General features: G+C 49.1%; 1 protein-coding gene across 1 annotated transcript in view; it reads left to right on the top strand.

Moving 5' to 3' along the window:
* ZFAT (zinc finger and AT-hook domain containing) overlaps positions 1-21,637 on the top strand; it is a 160,504-nt gene that overhangs the window by 59,264 nt on the left and 79,603 nt on the right. Inside the window, exons 6-10 of the mRNA XM_081258846.1 lie at positions 4,514-5,955; positions 6,766-6,998; positions 16,231-16,318; positions 18,292-18,441; positions 20,105-20,278. Of these exons, the coding sequence (XP_081114972.1) occupies positions 4,514-5,955; positions 6,766-6,998; positions 16,231-16,318; positions 18,292-18,441; positions 20,105-20,278 (2,087 nt within the window). The remainder of the gene's footprint in view (positions 1-4,513; positions 5,956-6,765; positions 6,999-16,230; positions 16,319-18,291; positions 18,442-20,104; positions 20,279-21,637) is intronic.

Below are 21,637 nucleotides of genomic sequence, written 5' to 3' on the forward strand. Positions count from 1 at the left end.
CCTGTGAGATAAATTGCTAGAATTGAAATTGCCATCTTAAAGGATACGCTTGCTTAAAACTTGAATCGACATTGAAAACTGTCCTCCAAATACATTGGGTGAGTCGATGTCCCAGAGGGGACTAGCCTGCATGTCCCCCCACCCTCCCCATGGTCACCAGCTCAGCTGTGATACGTACCTGCTGATATAGATCAGCAAACTCTCATCACCTGAGTTCTGTACACATTTTCCCAGCTGAGGGGAAAGACAAAATGCCAGTGCAAGTGGGCTCCCTCTGTTTCTGGAAGAGGGGAGGTGAGGTGTTCTTGATGAGAGCGTAAGCTCTAGCACCATACAGACCTGGGTTGGCTCTAGGCCCTTCTACTGGACTTCAGTCCAACAGATGAAACACCTTGTATGTGCCAGACACTGGGGATGTGAGAGAGATTAGGACAGACGTGGCCATTGCCTGGATGAGGTTCTGCTGGGAATGGACACAAATGCTTTTGCCTCTGAGCCTCTCTTACACCGGCCACAAGACTGTCCAGTAGAATCTGACTGAGTTTAGTGGTGGGAATAAATGATAACATATATGGAAAGTGTTCTTGTTGAATTACAGCATCATGTCATCTGGGTGCTTCATTAATCTGTAGCCTCACTCCTCTCTTCTTGCAAATGTGAGCAACGGAATTAATCGATAAAGCTGTAAAAATATGCACTCCTTTGGCAAAACTGAAATGGAATTAATTTTGAAGATCTTTCTTGTCTCAACGCAGGTTGATCTTTAGACCTTAGTTAATGATCTTCATAATATTTCAAGGTCTATTGGGGAGGGTTTCAATTCAATGCTAATCTAGTTACAGGTAAATATACCCAATATTTAATCAGTAGATTGAGGCTGTATTCCTGTTGTCAAGCATTCTATTAATATTTTATAGTCTAAATGGTAAAACAGTTACAAAAGGGGCTTTTCGTATGACAAAAGTCTGGAAATCTATAAGGAAAAAAATTATTTGTAATGTCACTACCCTAAGATAAGCACTGTTAATTTTTTTTTTTTTTTTTTTTTTTTTTTTGCGGTACGCGGGCCTCTCACTGTTGTGGCCTCTCCCGTTGCGGAGCGCAGGCTCCGGATGCGCAGGCTCAGTGGCCATGGCTCACGGGCCCAGCCGCTCCGTGGCATGTGGGATCTTCCCAGACCAGGGCACGAACCCGTGTCCCCTGCATCGGCAGGCGGACTCTCAACCACTGCGCCACCAGGGAAGCCCACTGTTAATATTTTTAATGTTCCCTAAGATAAGCACTGTTAATATTTTTAATGTTATTTCCTTCCAGCCTTTTTTCAGCCCATATATTTTTATAAAATTGAGTTTATATTTTATATGCAGTTTTGTGTCCTGCTTTTAATACTTAATCCCATTATACTTACTTTCCTTTGTTACTCAAATTATTCACAAACTCTGTTTTGTAGTGACGTGTTGTAGCATCGTGATCCACGACTCGGCTCTCCACATTGCAGCCAGTGAGCCCTTTGTAAAATGCCCATTTGATTGTACCCTTTAAGGCTTCGCATTGCTGTTAGGAGAACTTGGCCTACAGGGTCTTCCACGGCTGCCACCTCTCCAGCCTGCTCCCCCTCCTGTGCTCCCTCTGGTTCTCTGGGCTCCAGCGCCTGCTCCAGCCATCCGGGACCTTTATATTTCCTTGATCTCTCCTGCAGGTGCCTCTTCCTCATACTGGATGCCTCCCCTCCCCCTGACTTGGTTAACTCCTGTTCATATTTCAGCTGTCTGCTCAAATGTCCAGTCTTCAGGGCAGCCTTCCCTGTGCCCCAGACAGATCAGTCCGCCTTGACCTCGGCTCCTAGAGCATCCTGTCTTTTTCCATCACAGGGAGCTGGTGGTCCTTATCTGCTCACTTATATGGTTACCAGACTGGCCCACCACTTACTATAGAAGGTGAACTACAAGGGAGCATGAGTTGTGTTTGCTTTTGTCCCCATTGTGTCCCCAGTGCCTGGAATACTTTTTTGAAAGAATGAATGAATGAATGAGTTAAAAAAAAATGTCCAAACTAGTTCCCTACGTTGGAACCTTCAAGCAGCTTCTACTCTTAAACTATTGTGAAAACTCATGCAGTGAGCACCTTTGCTTGAATTTCGTATTCTTTCTTTTGCTAGATTCCCAGCAGTGGAATAACCGGATCAAGGGGTCTTATCTTTTAAAGCTCTGGCTGAATGCTTTCTAAAATGCAGTGGGAGAGAGTGCCTCTCTCAATGAATAGGGGACATTTGGAGTGAAATAATGTGATAGGAATCACCCGATGACGCAGCTCTGTGCATCAGCCCACAGGTACAGGCTTGCGCTTGAGAGCCTGGTGCAGGTGGCTTGGCCACTTCTTCCGATTCATCACCCTTGGTGGGAGGCAGCACTGAGGGCTTGACCAGGTATTCGGGTAATAATACGAAAAAATCAGAGTCACAGATGCTCCTAAGACCATTTAGACCTTGCATTAGAGAAGGAAATACCGTGACTTGTTTAATTAAGGCTGTGAATCCAGAGTTTCTTCCTCCAGTAAAATGATCACCTTCTGGGTATCTTTGTCATTTAAGAAAGGTCCAAATTAGTTTCCTTAAATTAGCCTTGGGTTTAGTGTGCAGGCATAGTACTGACTTTCAGATTTGAATGTTTTAATTACAACATGAGACTTCTACCCTCCGGTGTTTATGGACCGCAGTCTGCTTAAATATTTTTCATTTAAAACATAAGGTAACCTGTGTTGGTCAGACACAGTTGAATGGATAGTTCCATAAATATAGACTTTATAGTTACAGTGGGTACAGCTTAATGGTGTCTGATTAATGGCACTAAATGATCGTCAGTGTTTCTGAGGACCTACCTGGATAACCTGGGCAGAGTCCCGAGGGAGCAGTTATGGAGAGAGGAAGCCTCACCTGCCTCCTGGGCTCACCTGCCAACTCCTGTCCTGGGTGCAAGTTGCAGCACTTTGGTGACTGTCATTTGTTGATTTCAGAAACAAGGCACACCTGTTCCAATAGCCATGGAAGCTCCACACAGGAGGTCTTCTCCGCGTGTATGGTCCCACCGGCGAGGGGGGTTGGTGTTCACAGTGTTTCCAAGCAGTAGGAAGATGTGGAAGAATGTGCAGGTTCTAGTCTGCTTGGGTTCAAATCCTGGCTTCACCACTTACTAACTGTATGACCTTGGGTTATACTCAGTTTTCTCACCTGTAAAATGGGCATAATGATAGGGTTGAGATTAAGTACTTAGCAAAGAGTTTTGAGTGTTGTAAGTACTCAGTAATTGTTAGCCGTGATTACTATTACCATCTCATTCAGCATACACGTCGCCGTATTGAGAGAGAAAGGACCCGTGAGGCAGACCAGGCTTTCATTCTCTATCGCATACACCAAATCTGACACAGTGCCCGAAACACACAGGCGAGTGGTAATAAACTGGCAATCATTTATTAATTAATGATGTCTGAGTTTAACAAATGGCAGTTGAACAACCTTATCTTCCCTGTCTGAGTTCTGAACCAGACATGCTGGAGGAGGAGGAAGACGGGGGCTCACACGTCAGGCCCATGACTGGTGGAGCCATGGGAGAAGGGAGCCTGGGGCAGGTCACACTGAGCTCCTGCTGGCTGTCCTGCACGTCTGCCTCCCCGCACCTCGGTCCTTGACTGCCACCGCCAGACTCTCCTGGCTAAGCGCCTACCGTGTCACATGCCGTCCACAGGCAGACGCCTTCTCACCAGAAAGGCAGGAGTGAGCGCGGCTGTGGAGGCTTGGTCCTGTTCTAAAGTCCTCGCTCAGATACGCGAGTTCCCTTTTCCTGGGGAGAAGTGAGGACATGGAGAAAGGCCAGGGGTCTTTCACAAAAGGGTGGCCCTCACATGGAAACTTGCAGCAGAGAGGAAGTGTGTTGCCCTGACAGTTGATGGAAAGAATAGGCAAGTCTGGATGATCACAGCTATTGAACAAACCCAAGCAGGTCGTGTCTAGTTTCATGGAGCAGACTGAGTTCATTCCATTAAGACTGGTCCTGTTAGAATACCTGGGAATTCGTCCGGGTCAGCTCTGGAGCACCGCCGGCTACCGTGTGCCCAGCAACTGACACATCCCTCTGCCTTCTCTTGCCTCTCTCTTCCTTATTCTGCATCCCTCAACTCAGGCGTCTCCTCTTCCCAACTACCTTCATCTGTGTTAGAGGGCGCCTCTTTTGCCTGCACGCGCACCTGTCACCACTCGCACACTGTCCTGCAGCCGCGTTTGCAGACCTGTCTCCTCTCTCCCGGCGCCAGGGCAGCAGGGGCCCGGTCTTCCTTCTCCGTGTGCACCTGGTCCGCTCCAGGTCTCCCCGTCCTGTTTGTTGATGAATGAATGCGTGCATCCATCCTCAGCCCCTTTTAACTCACATTTAAGCCTTTGGAGTTCGGCAGCTGGAAGGCAGTAGGGGTCATCAGGAAGGTGCCGATCTCCACCGGTAATGGTGCTGTCTTCTGTTCCTAGGCTCGGGCCCACGCAGCTCAAGATCTTCACCTGTGAGTACTGCAACAAGGTCTTCAAGTTCAAGCACTCGCTGCAGGCCCACCTGCGGATCCACACCAACGAGAAGCCGTACAAGTGCTCCCAGTGCAGCTACGCCAGCGCCATCAAGGCCAACCTCAACGTGCACCTGCGCAAGCACACGGGCGAGAAGTTCGCCTGCGACTGCTGTTCCTTCACGTGCCTGAGCAAGGGCCACCTCAAGGTGCACGTGGAGCGGGTGCACAAGAAGATCAAGCAGCACTGCCGCTTCTGCAAGAAGAAGTACTCCGATGTCAAGAACCTCATCAAGCACATCCGCGACGCACACGACCCGCAGGACAAGAAGGTCCAGGAGGCCCTGGACGAGCTCTGCCTGATGACGAGGGAGGGCAAGCGGCAGCTGCTCTACGACTGCCACATCTGCGAGCGCAAGTTCAAGAACGAGCTGGACCGCGACCGCCACATGCTGGTCCACGGCGACAAGTGGCCCTTCGCCTGCGAGCTCTGCGGCCATGGGGCCACCAAGTACCAGGCGCTGGAGCTGCACGTCAGGAAGCACCCGTTCGTATACGTCTGCGCCCTCTGCCTCAAGAAGTTTGTCAGCTCCATCCGCCTGCGCGCCCACATCAAGGAGGCGCACGGGGCCGCGCAGGAGACCCTGGTCTTCACCAGCTCCATCAACCAGAGCTTCTGCCTCCTGGGGCCCGGCGGGGACATCCAGCAGGAGGCCCTGGGTGGGCAGCTGCAGCTGGCGGAAGAGGAGTTTGTGTTCCAGGGGGTGAACGCACCCAAAGAGGCGGCCGGCGCTGGGGACGCTCGTTCCGAGGAGGGGTCCGAGGCCCCGACAGAGGCGCCCGCCGCGCCTGTGCGCTCGGCCGCCGCCCCGGCAGACAGCGCCACCCCGGCACCCTGCGAGCTGGCAGCCTCCGCGGTGTCCTCGGACCCTCGTCGGCACGCGGTGGTTTCCGATGAGTTCCTGTTGAAGAGTGATCCCTCCTCTGCCGAGGCTCTAGCTGCTCCGGAGAAGACCTTGCACACCCAGCAGGGAGGCTCCAGTCCAGCTCAGGGCCAGGACGTCGCGCCACTGCTGTCCAAGGCCAGAGGCGCCGCAGCAAACCCGGAAGCCCAGGGCGCCGAGAGCCCCCCGGCTGAAGGGCAACAAGTGGCTGCCCTCCCATCCGACGGCCCAGATCCCGGCAGGGGCCTCAGGGCAAACCCAGCCGAGGCCTCAGACCCTCCTCCGGGAGCTGGTGGGAGGGACGCGGCCCTGTGCCGGCCTGACTCCTGCACGCCCGCCCCCGAGCACCGGGCGGGCATCACTGCGTTCATGAAGATCCTGGACAGTTTACAGAAGAGGCGCATGAACACCGGCCTGTGCGAGAGGATCCGGAAGGTGTATGGCGACCTGGAGTGCGAATACTGTGGTAAGGGGGGCGCCGGGGCGCGCGGCTGGGGGCTGCCTTCCCAGCAGCCCCTCCCGTCCCCGCCTGGCTGTGGGTCACCTGGTGTTTGAGTTGAGCTCGTGTCTCTTTGCACAGAACGCCTTCTAAGTGAGCTAGCCGTCATTCGTAGATAGCGATGTGCACGGCGGTGCGTGCAGTTCAGCGCGTGAGGCCTGTGAAGGCAGCCAGGAGGGCGGGACAGCTAACCGTGCTGGCTCCGTCAGGCGTGCAGGCGGACGCTTAGCCCACGGCCTCTGCCAGAACCTTAGCCAAGAAGCACCTTTCTTCTGGCATGTGACAAGTTTAAAGTCGAGCTTTAAGCTGTGGCCATGTCCTAGATGAGCAGAGAGAGATCACAGAAGTGGCTGCAGCTCTGTGTAGGGAGACCCCGAGTGCAGCCCTCCCAGCTCGCCGTGAAAGCGTGGCCTCTGGGCCTCGTGGAGAGCTGGCAGGACAGGATGTAGATGGCCCAGGTGTCAGCAGAGTTTAGGGCCTCGTTGATCTCACGCGTGTGCGTACAGGCAGTTGGCACCGTAACCGGTCCTCGAGAAACATCCGTTTCCTCCTCTCCCAGCTGTGACATCACGCAGAAGTAGTAGCACCCTTAATATTTGCCACCTGCCACCTTTGAAAAGTCATGTGCAGCCAGAGATGTGGTGCAAAGTGTGAAGGGTGACCCGGACAAGCACGAGAGGGAGAGAAATTTAGTAGTTAAAAAATAATACTAATGAAAAGAAATCAACTTCAGGATAAAAGAAACTTCCTTGTTCTCATGTGAAAATATTTTTTTAGGCAAACTTTTTTGGTACCAAGTGCATTTTGACATGCATGTCCGCACCCACACCCGGGAACATCTGTATTATTGCTCCCAGTGTCATTATTCTTCCATCACCAAAAACTGCCTTAAACGCCATGTAATTCAGAAACACAGTAACATCTTGCTGAAGTGTCCCACTGACGGCTGTGACTACTCGACTCCAGATAAATATAAGCTACAGGCACATCTTAAAGTTCACACAGAGCTGGTAAGTAGCACGCCCGAGCGGCAGCCCCGTCTCCCCTGGGTGCTCCCTGCTTCCTCACAGTGACGCATACGGAGGCGCCCGTGCTCCCCGTGAGCCCGGTGTGTGGGCGTCTGCCCCGGAAAACGGGGAGGTCCTTCTCACGAAACAGGCCCTCCACTTTACAAAGGCCTCCACCCCAGGGTTCCTGTCACAGGGACAGCCTCACATATGTTGGAAAAAAGATTACATTGAGTAAATTTGCTTTTCTATGCAGATTTTTAAGCATCGGAGAAAGTCTACAGAATAGGAGTAAAGCAAGGGTTTCTTAAATGACGTTTTAAAGAACCCTTAATAACAGGGCTGATAATAAGAATAGCCGCCACTAAAAGCTGTCGAGAGGGTGAGTTAGATGATGCCTGTCAAGTGCTAAGTACGGTGTTCGGGTCATAGTAAGAGCACAGTAAGCGCTGATGATCACTGTTGTCGTATTACTGTACCATTTCTTGGAAAGTCTATGGAAGAATGTCTGTAAAGCACTTCAAAAAAAAGGGATATGTTAATTCAAGGTGCTGTTAATATTCATGGTGGCAAAATGTGTCTAATTCTCTGGTGGGTGTTGAACATGTAACACAATGAGTGAATGTTTATTTTAGCAAATGCTACTCTAACTTGAGAGGCTGACACCCGAGAGTGATTTGAGACTCTCCAAGTTATAAAGGAGGCGCACCTGGCCCCAGGCGTGCTTCTGCTTTAACTGAATTCCTTTCTAGGCCACAGACTGCGCACCATGAGGCTTCAGAAACTTGATGTGCCGCCTCCATTTTCTGGCCTAAAAATCACTAACGCTCCAGCAGTTTGTTACCAAGGGTGAGGTCAGGGTGTTTTGGGTTGCGTGGGTAGGTAAGAGCCTGCGCTTTGGGGTTGGATACCTGGATTCAGGTTTTGTCTCCAGTATCTGCACAGGCTGTGTGATGCTGGACAAGTCACTTGTCCTTTCTGAGGCTTGGTAGCCTTCTATATAAAATATATATTAAAAAGTATATCAGCTTTGTGCACACACACACGTATATATACACACATATGCACAGACACATCCACCCATGCAGTCTACACATGTGTACACACATACCGCACACACCCCTGAACACATAACGCACACGTACGCACGTGTTTGTCTTTGTGTATGTGTATGGGTCTCCTGGGTTATTGGGAGGTTAAAATGAAGTGCTCTAGGTAAAGAACCTGGCTCAGAGCTTGTATAGGTGGCTGCGTGGCAGCTGCTGTATGTCACTTGGTACCTCTTGGTTCTCTCTCTCTCTCTCTCTCTCTCTCTCTCTCTCTCTCTCTCTGTGCGTGTGGGGCATGAAAGGTGTGCTATTCCTGTTTACTCACAGGCAGCGCACGCATTTACCTGGGGCGTCGAATGACTGCGCGCTCTCCCCGAGGCAGGCGGACTGTGTTGCCGATGTGGGAGGAGAACATTCTTTATGAAAACAGGTTCCAGTATCTTGAGTTTAGACCACATTTGTCTTTAGAGCCTGTCAGTTATGTCTGTGATGAAGCCACAGGCACCAAGGGGATGGTGACACGGTGGAAAGACCTCCCCTTGTCTGTCATCGCTGATTTCCCCTCCCTGAGTTCCTAGGCAACGACCCGTCTACTTTCTGTCTCCATGGATTTGCCCATTCTGGACACTTTATGTAAAAGGAGTCATAAGATATATATATATGCAATAATGGTGTGCATACCGCACCCCGCTTTCTCAGGATGGTGGTGAGGCTCCAAGGAGAGAGCACAAACGAGCTTTGTGACGTGAAGGTGCCTAAGGACGCTGGTCAAGCGAGGGGGAGGCGTCTCTCTGGCAGGGAGCCCAGTGCCGTTCTGACCTGCGTCCAGTCCCCACGTCCGTGTGGGCCTTGGTTTCCTTGCCTGTGACCCAGAGAGATGGGGCCAGGTGCGCCGAAAGTCTGGTTGGGCTCTCACATTGCATCCAACACTTACCTCTTTGCAACACAGATTCCCATGTGGTGGAAAAACTAAGGAAATTTAAAGTAGAATGCATCCCCCTCTGCCCCTCCCAAAATGAGCCTATAGTCACGTCCATTCCGGTTGCACTAGGACTCCAGGATAATTTGGCTGAGTGCCCGTTTCTGTGACTCTCAACAACCGTTTCTTAGCTAAAGATACACCTAATGACTGGAAGGTGTGTACGTTTAGTGTAGCTTCTTCCCACCACCTCCTCCCTCCCATTGGTAGCCAGATGGCGTGACTTGGAGTCAAGGATGTGTTGGCATCAAGGAAGCGTGGGGACCTGGTCAAAGGAGTCAGTCAGTCAGTGACTGGAGCAAACCCGTTTTATTTACAGCACTGTGCAAACTTTGTGGAAGGGAGACTTGAGAAAACACGGTTTCTGTACAGTAAAAGGCAGGCTTTGGGTTCTAGCGTGTTAGAGTTAAGACCCCATATCCACCTCTGTGATCTTGGGCAAACTGCTTAGCTTCCCTAAGCCTCAGTTTTCTCATCTGTAAAATGGAGATATGGTACTCTCTCCGACCTCTCAGGATTGTGAGGATTAAACTAGAAAATAAGTATAGAACAGCCAGGTCAGTGTTTTTTCAGCCCCCAGGTCATGATCTATTATAGGGTTGTGAAATTAGTGGATGACAACCAATTTATCTTAAAAATGAAACGGAATAGAATGAAATAGAAATGATCAGCACTATTTACCCATGACAAGGTAAGAGGTATTGTTTTCTGAGACCTTTTGTCCTGTGTCTCAGTGTGTTTATAGGCCACTGTGTGTGCAAGTATGTTCTGGGTGGTGATGTCAAATGGGTGACCTCCTGTGTAGGTCCCATTAAATAACTTTGTCAGTCATTGACCCCGATGATGTAAGTTATGACATCCTGAATCAGAATTACTTGGGGGTACATGTTATGAATGAGATTCCTGGCTCAGACCTCCACCATAATTTGGGGGGGCGGACCTGGGGACCTGTTATTTAAATAAGTTCGCCCTGTTACGGACATTTGACATAGCAGGAAGTCGAGCTTGTGGTGGATGTTCAGGATATGTCAGTCTGTCCCCTGTGTCTCTGGCTTGTGTCCCTTCTCAGAAGATCTCTCAGGCACCCGACGCTCAGGACACTGTAGCAGTTACAAGTCCACACTTGGGAAGAGCAGGCACATTTTGGTCTTGCGTTCAGACTCCACCATCTGCAAGTGCTGTGGCTTCACTGCCTAACCTCTCTGACCCCTCGTCTGTAAAGTGGGGTGGCAGTCCCCGCCTCCAGGGTTGCTGTGGGAAGTTAGTGAGATAACGATTGTGAGGGACCCAGCACACGTCCAGGCGTGACGGGGAGGCCGGTCTACACCAGCCCCTCCCTTTTAGTAGTGCTGGCAGGAGGAGGGAGGAGGAATAGTAACAGCGGTGGTGGTGCTTCCATCCAGGGTGAGGTGGCCTTTCAACAAACGTTTAAAATTAATGCCTGTCTTCGAGAAGTGTGTAGACTGCATTTGGCTATAAAGGTAAATGTATTTATGAAATCTTACGTGTTCTTGCTGGAAGTAAACTAAAATAATATATTGCCAACACAGAGAAGTAGATGGAGCGACCTCCAATATCTTTCTGGAAATAAATGGGTCTGTCTGTAGCTTTTTTTTTTTAAGTAGAGTAAAATGTTATTGCACTAAAGCGATTGGACAAAAGGTTTTTCCTTTCTAAGAGCTGCAAGAGTACGGTCTTTTCTTACGTGGTCGCAGACTGCCTGTTTCTGTGCTGCCCTGTTTGAGCATCTGTCCGCAGTGCTGGGGACCTTGGGCAAGCGGAGTTTCCTGGGTCTAAAACAGCTGCCTGTTAGCAAGCCCGAGGGCCGGAAGTGAGGGACACGGCCTGGCAAAGCAGAGCAGCGCTCAGTGGACAGGAAGAGCCTGGAGTCGAAATCCTATATGGAGCACGTTTCTGGCTCTTTTCTAACTTGTTACATTAGCCACAATGTAAGTGTCAGTTTTCCTGTCTTTGTCACCCTTTCTCTATGTCCCACGATGATTAGTGGCCTTTGTGTGCTGGTAGTTCTCACCAGCTTATGAACCCCTTGAGGGCAGGGCCAGAGTCTCCCACCTTTGTCCCCAGTGCCATGTCCGGCACAACACAGGGGCCCCGGAAGGTCTGAGGAATAAGTGAGTGAGTCCACAGAGGTCAGCAGATGCTGGAACCGCGGCCTTTTTATTCCTGAGAAATTGTTCAGAGTGGAATCTCCCACCTTATTTTTTTAACCTGATGTCAGATACTTTATAGGTGTACTTATGTGATCGTTAATACACTTGGTGGCAGGGTGGAGGCAGATTTGATATTTTCCACCCACCGCTGGTTTCAGGCTTGAGAATCGCCTTGTGGCTTCTGGGGCCGAGGAACCTGCCACAGAGGCGTAGGCTAAGGCGGGGTTTGCCCAGAACTTCAAGCCGGCCTCGGAGCTTCAGCCCTGGAGCTGCTCCCGCCCCGCCTCCGCCCCACACCCCATGGCCACTGCCTCCTGCTGCCGCCTGCCTTCTTTCAAAGAGTCCTGTGTGGCGTTGAAGGCCATTTCCATCAGAGCAAACAAACGGCGAGGGCTGGGCTCCTTACGGCCATCACGGCGCGGGGCGCTCTCTCCCCCTCTGCCGAGAACTCTTTTCACCGCTGTGCTTTGTAAGTTTGCTGTGTCAGTTTGGGTTTTCATCTCCTGTCGGGAACTGAGGTTTCTGCAAAAGAAATAAATGAGTCCTTAGACTGCACCCTTCTCCAGCACCCTCTCCCACTGCCTGCACCCTTCCGACAGTCTTCAAAGGCATCAAGAAGTGAGGGACCCTGATAAGCTCTAAGATAAATTGCTTTCAGACTATCAGAGATTAAAAGAAAAAAAATCAAATAGCACGGGCTCAGGAGAGATCAGTGTAAACTCCTTCAAAGCCCTTCTGAATGCCTCCATCAGCTCTGATGATGAGGACACTGGGGCAGCCAGGGGTGGCGACAGGCCTCCTCCAGGGTGCGTGCTGCCCGGGACGTCTTTCAAAAGAGCGTGAGAGCACCAGTTCCTGTGTGCAGGTGCCGGGAACGATGGGGTGACCTGGAAGGTCAGGGGCATAGGAGGTCACTGATGGGAGTACATTGACAAGCCTGGACCCTGTGATGTAGCCTGGGTGGAAGTCGGTGGCATCGGCCACTGCAAAACTGGGCAGAAAGTACGGAGATTTCCCCGTGTACCCGCTATTGCCACACGTGCACAGCCTCCTGCACTCTTGACATCCCATACCTTAGTGCTACCTTTGTTACAGTTGATGAACCTACGTTGACACGTGAGTAACACCCAGAGTCCATAGTTTACGTTGGGGTCCACTCTTGGTGCTGCACGTTTTTGGGATCTGGACAAACGTTTACTGATGCATACCCCTCATTATAGTTCCCCACAGCGTAGCTTCACTGCCCTGAAAACCCTCCTTGCTCTTCCTGTCCACCCCTCTCTCCCCACTACTCCCTGGCTACCACGGATCCCTTTACTGTCGCCATCATTTTGCTGTTTTCAGAATGTCTTATAGTTGGAATCATATAATATGTAGCCTTTGCAGATTGGCTTTTTTTCTCCTAGTAATATGCATTTAAGTTTCTTTCACATCTTTTCATGGCTTGATAGCTCATTTCTCCTTAGCACTGAATAACAGTCCATTGTTTGGTTGTACCACAATTTGTCCATTCATATACTGAAGGACATCTTGGTTGCTTCTAAGTTTTGGCAGTTATGAATAAAACTGCTTCATCCGTGTGTAGGTTTTTGTGTGGACATAAGTTTTCAGTTCATTAGGATAGATACCAAGGAGTGCAATTGTTGGGTCATATGGTAAGAGTATTTCAGTTTTGAGAGAAACTGCCAAACTGTCTTCCAAAGTGGCTACACCATTTTGCATCCCCACCAGCAAAGAATGAGAGTTTCCATTGCTCCACATCCTTACCGGCACTTGGTGGTGTCAGGGTTCTAGATTTGGATCATTCCGTAGGTATGTAATGGTACCTTGTTGTTTTGAGTTGCATTTCTCTGATGACATATGATGTGGAACATCTTTTCATATGCTTACTTGTCATCTGTATATCCTCTTTGGTAGGGTGTCTGTTCAGGTCTTTGGCCTATTTCATCAGATGTAACTTTTGAAAATATTTTCTCTCAGTCTGTGGCTTGTTTTTTCATTTTCTTGACAGTGTCTTTCACGGAGCAGAAATTTTTAATTTTAATGGAGTCTAGTTTATCAATTTTTTTCTTTTTCAAGGATAATGTCTTTGGTGTTATATCTAAAAAATCATTACCATACTCCAGGTCATCCAGGTTTTCTCCTGTGTGTTCTAGGAGTTTATAGTTTTGTATTTTGCATTTAGATCTGTGATCCATTATGAGTTAAGATTTGTGGAAGGGTGTAAGGTTTTTGTCTAGGTTCATTTTTTTTTCTTTTGCATGTGCCTGTCCAGTTTCAGCATCATTTGTTGAGATAACTATCTTTAAAAAAAAAATTCTATTTATTTATTTATTTATTTTTGGCTGTGTTGGGTCTTCGTTGCTGTGTGTGGGCTTTCTCTAGTTGCGGCGAGCGGGGGCTACTCTTCGTCGCGGTGTGCACGCTTCTCGTTGCAGTGGCTTCTCTTGTTGCGGAGCACGGGCTCTAGGCATGCGGGCTCAGTAGTTGTGGTGCACGGGCTTAGTTGCTCTGTGGCATGTGGGATCTTCCCAGACCAGGACTCAAACCCGTGTCCCCTGCATTGGCAGGTGGATTCTTAACCACTGTGCCACCAGGGAAGCCTGAGATAACTATCTTTTATCCATTGTGTAGCATTTGCTCGTGTGTCAAAGATCCGTTGACTGTATTTAAGAGAGTCTATTTCTGGACTCTGTTCTGTTCCATTTGATCTACTTGTCTGTTATTTCACCAATATCACATACTCTTCATCACTGTAGCTTTATAGTAAGTCTAGAAGTTGAGTAATGTCAGTCCTCCAACTTTGTTCTTCTCCTCCAGTATTTTGTGTTGGCTTCTGGGTCTTTTGCCTCTCCATATAAACTTTATAATCAGTTTGTCAGTACCCACAAAATAACTTGCTGGGATTTTGCTTGAGATTGCATTGAATCCATAGATCAAATTGGGAAGAACTGACGTCTGACAACAATGAGTCTTCCTATCCTTGAACCTGGAATAGCTCTCCGTTTATTTAGTTCTTTGATTCCATTTATCAGTTTTGAAGTTTTCCTCATATAGATCTTGTACATATTTTGTTAGATTTATACCTAAGCACTGAATTTTTTGTGTGCTAATGTATATAGCATTGTGTTTTTAATTTCAAATTCCACTTGTTCATTTCTAGTATATAGGAAAGCAAATGACTTTTGTATATTGACCTTGTATCCTGTAACTTGCCATAATCGCTTGTTAGTTCCAGGAATGTTTTTGTCTGTTCTTTTAGAATTTCTACATAGGTGATCATGTCATCTGCAAACAAAGACAATTTTAATTTCTTCTTTCTCAATCTCTATATCTTTTATTTCCTTTTCTTGTCTTATTGCATTAGCTAAGACTTCAGCTATGATGTTAAAACGGAGTGCTGGGAGGGGACATCCTTGCTTTGTTTCTAATCTTAGTGGGAAAGTCTCTGGTTTCTCACTGTTAAGTATAATGTTAGCTATAGGTTGTTTGTAGATACTCTTTGTCAAGTTGAGGAAGTTCCCCCTCTATTCCTGCTTTACTGAGATTGCTTATCATGAATAGGTATTGGATTTTGCCAAATTATTTTTCTGCCTCTATTGATATTATCATGTGATTTTTATTTCTTAGCCTGTTGATGTGATGGATTACATTAATTGATTTTAGAATGTTGACTCAACCTTGTACCTGGGATAAATCCCACTTGGTTGTGGTGTATAGTTCTTTTTAAACATTTTGGGTTTTATGTGCTAATATTTTGTTGAGAATATTTGCATCTATGTTCTTGAGAGATACTGGCTTGTAATTTTCTTCTCTTGGGGTGGGTTTGGGTATTTTCTTTCTCCCATGAAGACATGGCGTTCTCCCTCTTGCAGGTCTCTGTCTACATTTCCTCTTTTTTAAAAGTTTTTTATTTTTTAACATCTTTATTGGAGTATAATTGCTTCACAATGGTGTGTTAGTTTTTGCTTTATAACAAAGTGAATCAGCTATACATATACATATATCCCCATATCCCCTCCCTCTTGCATCTCCCTCCCACCCTCCCTACCCCACCCCTCTAGGTGGTCACAAAGCACCGAGCTGATCTCCCTGTGCTATGCAGCTGCTTCCCACTAGCTATCTGTTTTACATTTGGTAGTGTATATATGTCCATGCCACTCAAGGACACTAGTCATATTGGATTAGGGCCTGCAAACTCATCTTAACTAATTACATCTGTAATGACCATATTTCCAAATAAGGTCATATTCTGAGGTACTGGGGATTAGCACTTCAACACATGAATCTGTGGGGCAGAATTTAACCCATAACCCCCACCCTCTGAAGAACTGTCTTGTGAAATGGCATTAAAGTGAGCTCTGAGAGGAAAGGCGGATGAGCAATGGCGTGATCCTTCACAAAAGCTTCTTCCTAATTGAGAACGTGGCACTGCAGGCAGGTGGGTTGACGAGCCAGCAGCTGCATAGAGCGAACCCCTTACCTGCAGCCTGGGTGGGATGTGGCCTTGGAGTGGTCGGAGCATGGGGTGGACGTCCGTACCCTCGGGTTCCGACGCTGCCTCTTTCTCGCAGACCTGGGGCTCTTTGCCCTTGGTCTTGGTTTCTTAATCTGTAACAGCGTAATAATGCCTGTCCTTCAAGAGTGGTCACGAGTCTCAATAAGACAACTTATATGAACCCCTCACACACACCATACCTTGAGCACTGGAGGGCAGAATACGTGTCGGGCTGTGGAGCAGCCCTGGTCTGCGTGGTAGACCTCGAGGCTGAGCCCCGCCCTCCCCTGGCCTGGCCACCTCCACAGGTCCGTTGTCTCTAAGGCCCGTCCCTCCCTCCTGAAATGGAGGTGAGGCCATTGCCCCACTGCCCTTGAGCTCCCCAGGCTGTGCGGGGCCAGCGCGGGCTGCATGCCAGGCGCTGGGAAAGGCGCGCTGTGCATCTAGCTGTGACGGTGATGGTGGTGGTGGTGGTATTTTTCCACAGAGCCTGAGTTTAAATGAGACAGTCCGTTGATTATGCTCTCTTTCTGTTAAGGACAAAAGGAGTTATTCTTGTCCTGTGTGTGAAAAGTCTTTTTCAGAAGATCGATTGATAAAGTCACATATCAAGACCAACCATCCCGGTAAGGTTATGCATCTTAGAGTGGGAGATTGATTTTAATATGCTTATGTTTATTTTAAGACACAGCATTATATATCAACTGTATTAAATGGAAATATAAGGGAATAAAGATATGAGTAAATTCAAGGGCAAGAATTAACTTTTTTTTAAAGCTCAGGAGTTTATATAATTATGTGCTTCATTTTATCCTTTTATCTGGTCTTCAGATACGTCTGCCCCAGTCTCATGATTCCCCCCACCTTTTCTAAAAAAAATTTTATTAGAGTATAGTTGATTTACAATGTTCTGTTAGTTTCAGGTGTACAGCAAAGGGAGTCATTTATACATATACATATATCCCTTCTTTTTTTTTTAGATTCTTTTCCCATATAGGCCATTACAGACTACTGAGTAGAGTTCCCTGTGCTCCCTTCCCCTTTTAATAGTACCTGTGACTGCCTTTAGATGGGTCACTTACCCAGTGCACACCCGACACAGATTCCACTTCCTTGGCCCCCTTTGTAGGTTCCTGAACCAAGTGATGGTTTACAAGGGGTGTAGGCTCCCTCCCAGGCCGAGGAACCCAGTGAGTTGGAGTGACCGTCACCTTTGGTGTCCTCAACCCCCAAACTCCCTGGGCATCTCACGACTTGTCACTTTTGTTCTCACCGCCTGGGACCCTGCTCCTTGGTTCTGCCTGGTCAATTCCTGGGTATTCTCGTTCCCATCTTGGGGAGCCTTTGGTGGCGCCCCGCTCCATGTGGACCGTCATGGCCCCCCACTCCACTCACCCCTGTACTCTAGGCACTGGTATTCTCCCGCTGCCCAAGAGCCTTGAGGCAGGGCCGCCATCCTCAGCGGCTTGTCCCCAGACCCCCGGTGCCACATCGCTCGGGGCCCGTGAGTGATGTGTGCTGTGTGTGCCTAAATGGGGAACAGATCAGCTAGGTCCGTGTCCCTTTTCTCTTTCTCTTACTTTGTGTCTGCTCCTCCTATTGGGGAACTGACCCACTGATTAAAGAAGATACCGGAGAAAAATGAAGAAATAACGGAAGTGCGCTAACCCCCATGTTGTTTCTGGGATCGGGGAGCCTTGCGGCCTTCCTCCACGTGGGGACACGTGGGGACACGTGGGTTATGTGATTCTCTGACCGCCCAGTTCTGTCCTCCCCGTGTTAACCCGCGTCCTGTGTAACCTGTGTCCAGTGTGGGCCAGGGATACCCATTGAACTCCTTCAACTTTTGCTTATTGTTTTAAATTTTTTATTATGTAAAAATTCAAATGCGTACAAAATACGCAGAATAATATAAAGAACACCCAGGTACCCATAACTCGGCTTCCACAGTTGTCTACGTTTGGTCAAGCTGCTGGCAGGAACTGACCCCCACTTTTTTCCCTCAAATATTCTACAGTATATCCCAACATGATGTGATTTCCCCATAAAAAAAGCTTCAGCCTGCATCTCCAACTAACAAGGACTTTTAAAAAGCAGCACTAACACATCACCATTAAAACAGTATTAAAAGTAGTTTCTTATTATCGGTTAGTCTTAGTCCATTTAAAGTTGACACAGACGTTCCTTTTTACAGCTGGTTTCTTTGAATCGAGTTGTTATGTCACCTAAGTTTCTTGTGTTCTGCAGGACACCCCCAGCCCTGCTTTTTTCCCCATGACGTTGATTCGTTGGGGAAACTGGGCCTCTTTTCCTGAGTGGTTTCACATTCTGCCTTTATCCTACTGTGGCCTTGTGATACTGTTTCTCCATCCCTCACATTTTGTGTTAACAGAAATTTAGATCTGAGACGCACTTAGATTCTGGTTTGACTTTTTAGGCAAAAGTCCTATCACGTGACGCCACGAGGCACGTCTTAACTCGCCACCTCAGAGCTGCTGGGGTTGACCGGAGGTTCAGGTTCTGTCAGGAGGCTCATTTACATCTAACTTGAACCACGGTTCTTTGGCTGCTTCTGGTTATCATCCTGCTTTTCTTCTAGAGGTTTCCATGAGCACCATTTCCGAGGTTCTCGGGAGGAGGGTGCAGCTGAAGGGGCTCATTGGAAAGAGAGCCATGAAATGCCCGTATTGTGATTTCTATTTCATGAAGAACGGCTCAGACCTGCAGCGTCATATCTGGGCTCATGAAGGTGAGTATTCCTCCGTCAAAATGGAGCCCCTTTGTGATTTTGTGTTTCGTTTGGGAATTCTTTAGGAGGCAGCTGTATCTCCACATCCCCTGTGGTTAGAATTTCTTTAGTGTGCTGAGAAATGTGTCCGTCAGCCAGATTTAAAGCATTACTCAGCTGCAGTTGAGGTGCGCAGCGGTGTGCATTCTTCACGGCTCTGGTTGGAGCTGTGGTTAAGCAAATCACCACAACTCCTGGGCGGAAAGCAAGCTTCAGGAGAGCAGCAGCCGCGCTGGCCTGGTCACGGTGGTAACTCTGGTGGCCGCCCCGGGGCGCTGGTGGTGGTAGGCGGGGGGCAGTTGCTGGTGTCTCGGGTGAAGGAAGGCCAGGAGGACGGCAGAGTCCTGATTCCGGCGGCGGGGGAAGACCTGGGTGGAGACGAAGCCGGGCGAGGAGGAAGGTAGGCCATGGCTTGGGGTGCTCGCCTGTGAAGGGAGGTGTGGGCCCCGCTCTGGGACGCTGGACATTTGGAGGTCAGGGCGCTGTTAGGGACGGCGGGGCTGTGCCTCCCCCCCCGCCCACAAGAGGGCGCCACTCTCCTGGTGATGAGGCTCGGAGCCCTGGGGCCAGGGAGGGCCCTTCCTGTGAGTTAGGAACCTGCGGCGCTGCTGGCAGGCAAACAGGACGGCTCCACAGGGGGAAGGAATAAGTATTTTCTACGATACGGGATCAAGCGAACGGTTCAGTAAAGAGAACAGTAGGAACCTGGACACGGCAGAGGGAGCTGGGCCGAAGCCGAGGCTGGGAGCTGCCTTTTCGTTGACCAGCACACACGCGCCTCCGCTCTGTGCCGCCCGGCACACCCCGCAGCCTCGTTAAAGCCTGGGCCTCCTTGACTGCAAGGTCGCAGGTAGTACAGACGAGGGGTGGCCGTGCTGGGCTCACTGAAACGTGCCTGTCATACCCCGTGTTCTGGTGCAGGCACAGCTCCCCTCCCCCACCAGCGTGTCGCACCAGGTGGTGAGGGCTCTTTGCTGGTCCATTCCCTCTGGACAGGGAAGGCCGGGCCAGGGCTTCTCGCCTTGAAATCAGCCCTCGGTGTTTACTACAGAGTAGGTCCTCGGTACATGTCTGTGGAACGAAGGAGGAGTAGCCAAATGGTAAGACACCCCTGCAGTCGAGCCGTTAGCCCAGCAGCGGCGACTAGCGCTGTAAAGCTCTGCTTATTTTATGAACTGAGTGCCTGATCCTGGTGACTTTTGCCAAGGCCCTTGGTTAATTTTTGTCACTTTAACTCAACTCAGGTGAGTGAATGTCTGCTGCTCCAAATGCTCGAGTCTGTGCCCTCAGACGTTCCAGACTGTGGGGAGAGGAGGTGTAAGCTACTCACTGTAAAGCGCTGTGAGCAGTGCAGCAGTAGTGACAGGCAGGATTTGGGTACGCTGACGGGGAGGCAAGGATTTCTACTGCAGGCCCAGGAGGAAAGGGCATCCCAGTTGGAAGGCGTAGCGCGGGCAGGAGCATGGCCTGGGGACATGTGCGGCGTGTTTAGGGACCAGCGTGCACTGCTTTATTCAAAATGGACAAGGAGACGTGTGTGTAGATATGTATACATGTATGTTCCTTCTGATGCACACACGTATACATGAATACATGAGTATATCTATTTTTTCTCCTCCGCTAGGTGTGAAGCCCTTCAAATGTTCCTTGTGTGAGTATGCAACTCGTAGCAAGAGTAACCTCAAGGCTCATATGAATCGTCATAGCACTGAGAAGACCCACCTCTGTGACATGTGTGGCAAGAAATTCAAATCAAAAGGGACGCTGAAAAGTCACAAACTCCTTCACACTGCTGACGGTGAGTGAGTGACCCCACAGGGAGCTTTTCCCCCTAAAAGTGTGGTTGGAATCTTACATCCCGAGTCCAGCGGAAACCGTGGCTGCACCTCGAGCAGGAAGGAGCCTCTTCCATTGTGAAGGAGAGCAGAGTGAGCTCGCCTGCTTCCTCACTGCCCCGTGCTCAGTGCTGGAGCCGTGCTGACCCACCAGTGCTTGCTAAACACTCGCTGTGTGTGTGTGTGTGTGTGTGTGTGCGCGCGCGCACGCGCGCGCAGGCACTTGTTGGGTGTGGATGTGGAGGGGACGCTCCTTCAGGGAATAAAGCATCCTCAGGAGGCCTTTATCTGGAAGTTTCAGTCCTGTTCAGCCCTCCATCCCCACCTGAACCTGACGGTCCTGACGGGTGGCCGTGACCACACCTGACTTGACGCTTCAAGGGGATGCTCTTTATCATCCAGGCTACCTCAGGGTTCCCGTATTCAGTCCAAACTGAGACTCAGTTTAAAATACAAACAGCATTTGGGCAGGTTTGACCTTGATAAAGTACACCTAAGTGGATTTCGGGTTTCATTCATTCACCAAGAACCACTGACCCAGGTCTTCCTGTGTACTGCCGTCTGCCTGGGGCACAGGGTCAATAAGGAACAGTTCCTGCCTTCAAGAAGTTTCTAGGCTATAGCAGGAGGAAGAGGAGCTTGTGGGCCATGGGGAAGGCGGGCGCTGTGACACGAGGGGCCGGGAGCTCTGGGGATGAGGGTGTGCATCTCAGTGACTGGGAAGGTCATCCTGAGAGGGGCCTGACAGAGAAAGAAAGGCTGAATCACAAAATTATTTTAGGAAGACAGGCAGCCAAACCATGAAAGACCTATAACATTTAAAATTTTCTTTTAGAACCCCAGTTCTGTGAGGGTCTTGTCAGTATTACATGTAATGAGATTAATAAACTATACCAATAAATTACTATTGTAGCACAATGATATATAAAAATTGGAGTCCACTATAAAAACTGAAGTGATTTCAACAGAGATTTTTGATTTCAGAGCGTAGAGGATGATCCAGCCGTTAGGTTCTACCTTTATTTTAAGATTGTTCCAGGGGATCTCGTCCTGTGTGCCGTCAGGGAGCTCGAGGGGCTCGGCCGAATGCTCGGCCTGGGATTTGTCAGAATTGAGGATCAGGGCTTGCCTCAGGCTGAACCAAAGCTAGAGCCCTGCTATTCAGACTTAAGCAGTGTGCTGTAAATTAAAAAATCCATAATCAAAGTAATTAAAGATACAGTGACAGTAAAGCAGCCATATCCTGAGTAATGAAAGCTTTAAGTCCTGTAATTACTCGTGAATTCTTACACCTCTGCCAGCAATAAGCCTCACTGGTATTT

Source organism: Mesoplodon bidens (assembly GCF_964165515.1).
Source record: "Mesoplodon bidens genome assembly, chromosome: 16".
In the NCBI taxonomy this organism is placed as follows: domain Eukaryota; kingdom Metazoa; phylum Chordata; class Mammalia; order Artiodactyla; family Ziphiidae; genus Mesoplodon; species Mesoplodon bidens.